Genomic DNA, 9,416 nt, shown 5'->3' with positions numbered 1-9,416 from the left:
CAGCAGTGGTGTGTTAGTCTAGCTTTTAACTGATCCATGAAACAATCTCTGTGAGGTGCATCTGAAATGGCCTCCTTTTCCCACCATAGTGCACAATTATTGACCAGACTCTTATGGGCCCTGATCAAAAGAAGTGTGATATATAAAGAACAGGGTTCAATTTCAGACACAGCCAGATAGTTGAAGAGATGGATAAATGAAGACACACCCCCATCTGTCTTCGGCCCACAAGAACAACATTGAGTCATCTTTATGATGCCTGACGAGAGTATGTCTGTGTCCCAAATGTTACCCTATTCCCTTTATAGCACTGGTCAAGATCAGTGCACTACATAGGGAATATTAAAATGTAATTTGGGACACAGATGTAAGTGGCTTAAAAGAGTCATTGTTAAAACTGTGTTAATAATAAGCAGCCGTTTTAAATGTCTCTGCAAAGAGGCTGTAACAATCCATCAGATTTTTAATCCGCGTTTCTCGAAAATGTTATGAGAAAAACAAGATGAGATAGATGCTACATTGTAACGGGTATATTAAATAAAGACAGATATTTACATGGTCTTAAATGTTTTATTTTCTGAATTACTGACATGATGGTTAGTTTAGTTTACCCTAAAAATTAAACTTCTTCCTATTTCAAAATATGCACTTTGAAAAATTAAATCCATAATACTTATGAACATTCAATCATGCATATGCCTTTGTGTGTAGAAGCTACAGGTCTTGTCTACTCTCCTTCACAATTATTGTTGTCTATCAACATTGACAAGCCACCTGGATCTGACAACTGGGATAGAGAATTACTGAGGATAATAGTGGATGATATTGACACTCCTATTTGCTGTATCTTCAATTTAAGCCTACTAGAAAGTGTGTGCTTTACACTCCCTGCTATATTTTGGATAAAGATTTACCTGTCTAACAGTAGACCGAAGGTGTTTTTTTAATGGAAGCCACTCCAACATAATCCAGGTAGAATCAGGAATTCCACAAGGCAGCTATCTAAGCCCCTTTTTTCAATATTTTCTAATGACATGACACTGACTGAGTAAAGCGTGTCTATGTATGCGGATGACTCAACCCTACACATCAGCTACTACAGCTACTAAAATGAATGCAACACTTAGTTTCAGAATGGGTGGCAAGGAATAAATTACTTCTAAATAGATTAAACTGATTGGAGTAACCCTGGATTGTAAACTGTCATGGTCAAAACTAAATGACTATCACCCCGTAGCACACACACGTCATCATGAAGTGCTTGGAAAGACTAGCCAAGGATCAAATCACCTCCACCTTACCTATCACCCTACACCCACTTTCAATTTGCTTACCGTCCCAATAGGTCCACAGACGATGCAATCGCCATCACACTGCACACTGCTCTATCCCATCTGGACAAGAGGAATACCTATGTAAGAATGCTGTTCATTGACTATAGCTCAGTATTCAACACCATAGTACCCTCCAAGCTCATCTTCAAGCTCGAAGCCCTGGGTCTGAACCCTGCCCAATTGGGACCTGGACTTCCTGATGGTAGGAAACAACATCTCCACTTCACTGATCCTCAACACTGGGGCCCCACAAGGGTGCGTGCCCAGCACCCTCCTGTACTCCCTGTTCACCCATGACTGCGTAGCCATGCACGCATCCAACTCAGTCATCAAGTTTGCAGACAACACAACGGTAGTAGGCTTGATTACCAACAACGACGAGACCGATTACATGGAGGAGGTAAGGGCACTCGGAGTGTGGTGTCAGGAAAGAAATCTCTCACTCAACGTCAACAAAACAAAGGAGATGATTGTGGACTTCAGGAAACAGCAGAGGAAGCACCCCCCCTATCCACATTGACGGGACAGCAGCGTAGAAGGTGGAAAGTTTTAAGTTCCTCTGCTTACACATCACGGACAAACTGAACTGGTCCATCCATTCACCACAGTGTGGTGAAGAAGGCGAAACAGCGCCTCTTCAACCTCAGGAGGCGGTGTGGCTTGTCACCTAAAACCATGACAAACTTTTACAGAGGCACAATTGAGAGCATCCTGTCGGGCTGTATCACCGCCTGGTACGGCAACTGAACCGCCGACAACCGCAGGGCCCTCCAGAGGGTGGTGCAGTTTGCACAATGCATCACCGGGGGCAAACTCTCCAGGACACCTATACCACCTGATGTCATAGGAAGGCCAAAAAGATCATCAAGGACAACACCCACTCGAGCCACTGCCTGATCACCTCGCTACCATCCAGATGGCAAGGTCAGTACAGGTGCATCAAAGCTGGGACCAAGAGTCTGAAAAACAGCTATCTCAAGGCCATCAGATTGTTAAACAGCCATCACTAGCAAAAGAGAGGCTGCTGCCTACAGACTTGAAATCATTGGCCACTTTAACAAATGGATCACTAGTCACTAATAATGCCACTTTAATAATGTCTACATATCTTGCATCACTTATCTCAATGTATATACTGTATTTTATATCATCTATTGCATCTTAGCCTATGGTGTTCTGTCATCGCTATTCTTATTCCATTCCTTTACTTAGATTTGTGTGTATTAGCTATTGTTAGATTACATGTTAGATATTGCTGCACTGTAAGAAACAGGCACAGACACACACACACACAATAACATACGCACTATACACACACACATTAATTTTAGATATGTGTTCGTAGAGTCGTGGCCTGAGGGCACACAATGTGTTGTGAAATGTTGTAAATGTATTGTAATGGTTTTTAAAAATTGTACTACTGCCTTAATATAGCTGGACCCCAGGAAGCGTAATGGGGATCTATAACAAATACGAAGGGGTAGGTGAAGCTATGGTGCATCTAACCTGCCAACATCTGTAGGCTTACAATTCTTTCACATCATTGCATAGAAAGAGGAAGCCCATGTTGACTGATTTCAGTATTTGTTTCTCAACCCAAAAAACATTCAATATCCCAATGTTATATAGCCTCAAAAGAAAAAAAATACTAGTCGATACATAGATTTGAAATCACTGGCCACTTGAATGTTTATATATTTTGGCTTTACTCATCTCTGTATACTGTATTATATTTTAGTCTATGCCACTCTGACATTGCTCATCCTAATATGTGGACCCCTACAAATCAGCCGGGCTAGACAATCTGGACCCTTTTTTTCTAAAAAATTATCTGCCGAAATTGTTGCCATCCCTATTACTAGCCTGTTCAACCTCTCTTTCGTGTCGTCTGAGATTCCCAAAGATTGGAAAGCAGCTGCGGTCATCCCCCTCTTCAAAGGGGGGGACACTCTTGACCCAAACTGCTACAGACCTATATCTATCCTACCCTGCCATTCTAAGGTCTTCGAAAGCCAAGTCAACAAACAGATTACCGACCATTTCGAATCTCACCATACCTTCTCTGCTATGCAATCTGGTTTCAGAGCTGGTCATGGGTGCACCTCAACCACGCTCAAGGTCCTAAACGATATCTTAACCGCCATCGATAAGAAACATTACTATTTTTATTTCTACTTTGCACATTCTTCCACTGCAAATCTACCATTCCAGGGTTTTACTTGCTATATTGTATTTACTTTGCCACCATGGCCTTTTTTTTTTTTTGCCTTTACCTCCATTATCTCACATCATTTGCTCAAATTGTATATAAATTTGTTCATACTGTATTATTGACTGTATGTTTGTTTTACTCCATGTGTAACTCTGTCTCGTTGTATGTGTTGAACTGCTTTGCTTTATCTTGGCCAGGTCGCAATTGTAAATGAGAACTTGTTCTCAACTAGCCTACCTGGTTAAATAAAGGTGAAATAAATAAAAATATATATTATTTAACTAGGCAAGTCAGTTAAGAACAAATTCTAATTTTCAATGAAGACCTACACCGGCCAAACCCTTACCAGGGCAATGATGAGTCATCTGTGCGTCTCCCAATCACAGCCAGTTGTGATACAGTCTGGAATCATACCGAGGTCGCTAGCACTGAGCGCTAGCACTGTGATGCAGTGCCTTTAACCGCTGCGCCACTCGGGAGCCCACTTTATTCCGTTATTTTACTTTTAGGTTGTGTAGCGTTAGATATTACTGCATTGTTGGAGCTAGAAACACAATCGCCCTCGTCACCCGCAATAACATGTGTATGTGACCCCAAAAAAAATGTACGCCTTGCCGAAACCCGGGATCGAACCAGGGACCTTTAGATCTTCAGTCTAACGCTCTCCCAACTGAGCTATTTCGGCGGTGAGGAAAGTGTGACGTGATACCTTTACGTGAGGTGATTAAGGGCATGCTATATATCAAATTCCATGGATTGGCTCACATCAGAGGGCCTCCACCCAGTGACGTATTTCCCTAGCCAACGCAGGGGATTGTGGGAGGAAAGGTTGAGGATCACAGGGAACGTAATAATGGAAGGGAACTCTAAACACCGAACTATTGTAGGTGGAAACACAAAATCCGTAATCTACAAGCAGATTTCTGTGAGAAGTAAATGGTATCACTCCTGTGCCACAATTATTTCGTGAAAGATCAAAGCGCTCTCTGTATGCGAATGTAACTTACGTTAGCAAGTGGGGCTAGCCAGCCATAGGTGGCCATTGTTTTTGTTTAGTAAACGAATTGAAAGCAATATAAAACCAGTGTTTTCCCCAGCCGAGGAAGGGCCCACAGCAGAGGGGCAAACTGTTTGAGTAATGCGGTTTGGTTTCTCTCGGGAAGATGGATGAAAAGTCCACCAACCAACACCGGCTCTATATTGCCCTGGTGATGGTGTTGCTCTTTGGCGTTATTGTGCTTCAGTACGTTTGTCCTAGCTCCGATTGCCAGCTGTTGCACATAGGATCATTGTCCTCCAGGTCGGGCGGCAATGCCATCGGGTCCCGGGGAGAGGTAAACGACACTGGCCTCAGTGGAAAGGACCCGTACGTCGCTGAGGACGGTGCCCTAGCCCGGTTCGTTCCCCGCTTCAATTTCACAACTTCCGACCTCAGTCGCCTCGTTGACTTCAATATCAAGGGAGACGATGTTATTGTTTTTCTTCACATCCAGAAGACCGGGGGCACAACCTTTGGTCGACATTTAGTGCGTAATATTAAACTCGAGAGGCCTTGTGAGTGTCATGCTGGCCAAAAGAAATGTACCTGTTACCGGCCAGGTAAAAGGGAAACGTGGCTTTTCTCCCGGTTCTCGACCGGATGGAGCTGCGGTCTTCACGCGGACTGGACAGAGCTGACCAACTGCGTGCCGTCCCTCATGAACATGCGTGAGCCACCCAAGAAGCCTATAGTTCCCAGGTGAGTGTCACTCAAGAGTATAGCGAGGAATGGATTTGACATGAATTGTAGATGAACATTTCAATTTGTTCAGCATCTTCTTCCAATATTGAATTCACAGCTCATATTTATGTATGATCTTTGAGTGGTAATCCTGATTTTGTCTGGTAGTGTTTGTGTAGCTTCTCTCATGTCCGAGTCAGTGTAAAATGTGTTGTGAGCCAAATTGTTGGGAAAATGTGTGTTTTTGGGAGGAGTACGAATTAAATATTGTTGGCACTCTGCATGAACTCACACTTTGAAGGCATGATTGCGTGTGTGGGTTGGGTGATCTGCAGAGAGACTGTGAGATGGTTGGGAACTTGGAAGATGGGTGCATACAGAGGCTGTGTCCCAAATTACCCCCTTATATTCCTCTATATAGTCCACTGGTTTTGATTAGAGGCCCTGGTCAAAAGTAGTGCACTTTATAGGAAATAGCATGCCATTTGTGACATAAACTCATTGAGGCCATTTAGTTGGTTATTATTAGTTAGGTGAAATTTCAGAGGTGCTGAATACAAAACCCCAAATATAAAGACAAATGAACTGACCTAGGTCTCTTCTCTCTCAGCCGGAACTACTACTACATCACCATCCTGCGTGACCCGGTGTGGCGCTACCTGAGCGAGTGGCGGCACGTGCAGCGTGGTGCCACCTGGAAGGCCTCCCTGCACGTGTGTGACGGTCGCTCCCCCACGCTGGCCGAGCTGCCCAGCTGCTACCCCGGGGATGACTGGTCAGGCTGCTCTCTGAAGGATTTCATGGACTGCCCCTACAACCTGGCCAACAACCGGCAGGTCCGCATGCTGGCAGATCTCAGCCTAGTGGGCTGTTACAACGACTCGGCCATGAGCGAGGATGAGCGCTGGGCCGTGTTATTAGAGAGCGCCAAGCGGAACCTGCGGGGTATGGCCTTCTTTGGCCTGACAGAGTACCAGAGGAAAACCCAGTATCTGTTTGAGAAGACCTTCCGCCTGGCGTTCATCGCCCCCTTCACCCAGCTCAACGGGACGCGGGCGAGCAGTGTAGAGGTCGCCCCTGAGACGCAACAACGGATCCGCCAGCTGAACCAATGGGACGTGGAGCTGTATGAGTACGCACGCGACCTGTTCCTCCAGCGCTTCCAGGTGGCCCGTCAGCAGGAGAGGAGGCAGGCCAGGGAGAAGAGGCAGCAGGAGAGGAGGAGGCTTCGAGGGAGGCTGGGGTCAACTAGGCTGGGGATAGGATGGCCGGTGGCGATGTGGCCCAGCAACAAGCCCCAGTGGACAGAGACCCAGGCCGGGGAGGCGATCACCACCCACCTACGACCACCCACCCCAGAGATGAAGCAGGAGAGGGAAGGTGGAGAGGCAGTTGAGGCTGAGGTGCAGCTGCCAGAGTGGTGGGGTCTGGAGGAGAACAGCACCATGGAGGACTACATGGACAATGTGGAACAGTGGCGGTAGTAGTGAGAGGACCAAGCCGAAGGAGGAGTGAGCCATGTGAATTTTCCAGGCTTGCCTTGTCTGCACAGACATTATGGGTGTGTCCCAATATCTCCTTTCTCCCGAAGTGTGCACATGTTCACGTCCCTTCGTGATTTTGAAAGGAAATGACTGGTATAAGAAAAATGTGGTTTTGCCCATGCCTACACCAATCCAGCGCTATTCAATATTTGGGGAATAGTGAACAAATGCACACTTCAGGAACAAAGTCATATGGGACACATCCATTTTCAAAACTCAACACTAACCACGCACAGCTCCCTTTAGCCTGCATCCCAACCTTTAATCCAGGGGTTCCGAAACATTTTTGGCCATGACCCCCATTTTGATATGTGAAAATTCTCACAACCCCAACCATGTGAAGTTTACTATGGCGGTCAATTGAAAAACATTGTATTCTCAACCCACCCTCATATACTTTTAATGTGGGGCCATGACAGTCAATTGCAAATTAGTCTGACAAAATGGATCTCATCTCACCACCACTAATGAGAGGGGTGTGCTTGATGCATGTCGCGCCGGAGCTACTCAAAGTCAGGGGACGTGGTCGACAGTGCGCATCTCATCTCTCCTGTCACATTCAACCTGGATCGATATTTGTTTTTAATGCAGACTAGAGCACTGAATCAGCGTACCATTAGTTTTAATACCCGGAGGGAGATGGCACAGTTTTCCCTTTGAGTTAGGTCCCAAAACTCCTCCATAGTGACCCGTGAATCAGCTGTGTCATTTCACTTACCGGCATGTCAACTGCGCCAGGATCACAGTCAAATGGATTTCCATCTGTATAATATTTTTTTTATAATATTTCCCCTGCATGCTTGTGTTCAGTTCCCCAAATATGTCTGTTACATAGGCAAGGAGACACATCTTCTTTTCATGACACCGATAGTCAACAAAGTCTGTTTTTACATCCATTGCGAATGACAACCGTTCCCCTCTCAATTCTAAAAATCATTCCAACACTACCCCTCGATAACCACCAAGCCTTGTGTGAAATGGAACATTGTCATGCTATGATTCCATATGTCCACATAGTTTTACGAACAGGCTTACGCGATATAGTTTACAATCTAAGTTACCTGCTGCATATCTCCAAGTTCTGTGCACAGCTCTTTTGCCGCCAGTTGCTCTTGGTGTATCCATTATGGCTCAGTGTGTGTGTCATACAATGTGTCCATATGGCAGGGGGAGACACATTCATAACTAGATTGCACAGGCCTACCCGCGATAGATGGATCCCCAACTGTGTAAAAGCCCACCATTCAATCCCATGGAATCTTGTTAATATAGCCACGGGGCACACTGAACATCCCCTGTGCCGTTTCATGCTCGTGAATCGTGAGACAGAACAATATGTCGTTGAGAATAGCATCCCCCGACATGTAGTGAACAAAAGTCAATGCATCTCGGCCCTCACAGCTAGCATCCAATTGGAGAGCGTAAGGTGGGGAGTTATCTGACAAAGGTGTTGATGTGAGTTTATGTGCCTTTGCCTCACCACATTGTTTTCATCATATCAATTGTGGCCAGTAGTATCAAAGTATCTGAAATAGTGTATGGTTTCATAGCATACTGGGCTTAGCCATTCACCGTGGAATAATTTTAAGTGCAATGGTCAAGTGTGGCCTTTTCCAATGATCTAAGGGCGCTCTCTGGTTGAATTTCAAATTTTTAGGTTTTAATCATTTTCATCTCGATTTTTAAGGTGAACCACATTACAATGATTTTAAGAGACAAAGACAATATTATAACAGGATTTTGGAAATTCTCCTGCGACCCCATTTTCATATCAGGCGACGGGGTCACGACCCCTAGTTTGGGAACCGCTGCTTTAGTCCATGGCCAGTTTTCCATTTCGCTATACCTACTTATGTTTCTTGAATGTAATTTGTTTTCATGTACTTCACTTACCCACATTGTGGCCATGACATTTCTGAGAGAGAATACAGTGCTTATCCCAATTGGCACCCTATTCCCTAATATAGTGCACTAGTTTTGACTAGAACCTGGACTAGAACAAAACTATATAGAAAATAGAGTGCCATTTGGCCCATGCCCCTCACAATCACCCAAGCCTTCTGAGGAGATCCCTACGATTCTGGTGCAGAACTGTTGGTTACTAGTACAGAAATGTTTTAATTATAATAATTTTGATATTGAGGTACAGTGCATTCAGGAAGTATTCAGACCCCTCGACTTTTTCCACATTTAGTTATGTTACATCCTTATTTTAAAATTGATTCGATTGTTTTTTTTCTCATCAATCTACACACAATACCCCATAATGACAAAGCAAAAACAGGTTTTAGGAATCTTTAAAATATATATATATATATATTCCAATGTACATTATTATTCAGACCCTTTACTCAGTACTTTGTTGAAGCATCTTTGGCAGCCATCTAGTCATCTTGGGTATGACGCTATAAGTGTGGCACACCTGTATTTGGGGAGTTTCTCCCATTCTTCTCTGCAGATCCTCTTAAGCTCTGTCAGGTTGGATGGGGAGTGTCGCTGCACAGCTATTTTCAGGTCTCTCCAGAGCTCCAGAGGAGTTCAATCGGGTTCAACTTCAGGCTCTGGCTGGGCCGCTCAAGGACATTCAGAGACTTGTCCCAAAGCCA

At 44.7% G+C, this 9,416-nt stretch overlaps 1 protein-coding gene and 1 non-coding gene across 2 annotated transcripts; one reads left to right on the top strand and one right to left on the bottom strand.

Annotated features, from left to right (window-relative positions):
* Positions 1–4,158: 4,158 nt before the first annotated feature.
* trnaf-gaa lies at positions 4,159–4,231 on the bottom strand. Its single transcript has one exon. It is a non-coding gene; the product is annotated as a tRNA-Phe (tRNA).
* Positions 4,232–4,268: 37 nt separating this feature from the next.
* LOC112234679 (heparan sulfate 6-O-sulfotransferase 2) lies at positions 4,269–9,075 on the top strand. Its single transcript, XM_024402930.2, has 2 exons — positions 4,269–5,284; positions 5,877–9,075. The coding sequence occupies exons 1-2, from the start codon at positions 4,710–4,712 to the stop codon at positions 6,748–6,750; spliced, it is 1,449 nt and encodes a 482-aa protein (XP_024258698.1). The 5' UTR covers positions 4,269–4,709; the 3' UTR covers positions 6,751–9,075.
* The last annotated feature ends 341 nt before the right edge of the window (positions 9,076–9,416 follow it).

The sequence above is a fragment of the Oncorhynchus tshawytscha genome, linkage group LG03 (genome assembly GCF_018296145.1).
Source record: "Oncorhynchus tshawytscha isolate Ot180627B linkage group LG03, Otsh_v2.0, whole genome shotgun sequence".
Lineage (NCBI taxonomy): Eukaryota > Metazoa > Chordata > Actinopteri > Salmoniformes > Salmonidae > Oncorhynchus > Oncorhynchus tshawytscha.
The sequence above is the reverse complement of the archived record's forward strand: the minus strand, read 5'-3'. Positions and strand labels throughout refer to the sequence as shown.

Excerpts from the sequence above, each read along its gene's own strand:
- LOC112234679 (XM_024402930.2), top strand. The coding sequence starts at position 4,710 with ATGGATGAAAAGTCCACCAACCAACACCGGCTCTATATTGCCCTGGTG. Across the intron at positions 5,285-5,876 it reads AAGAAGCCTATAGTTCCCAG|CCGGAACTACTACTACATCA; the intron begins GTGAGTGTCACT and ends CTTCTCTCTCAG.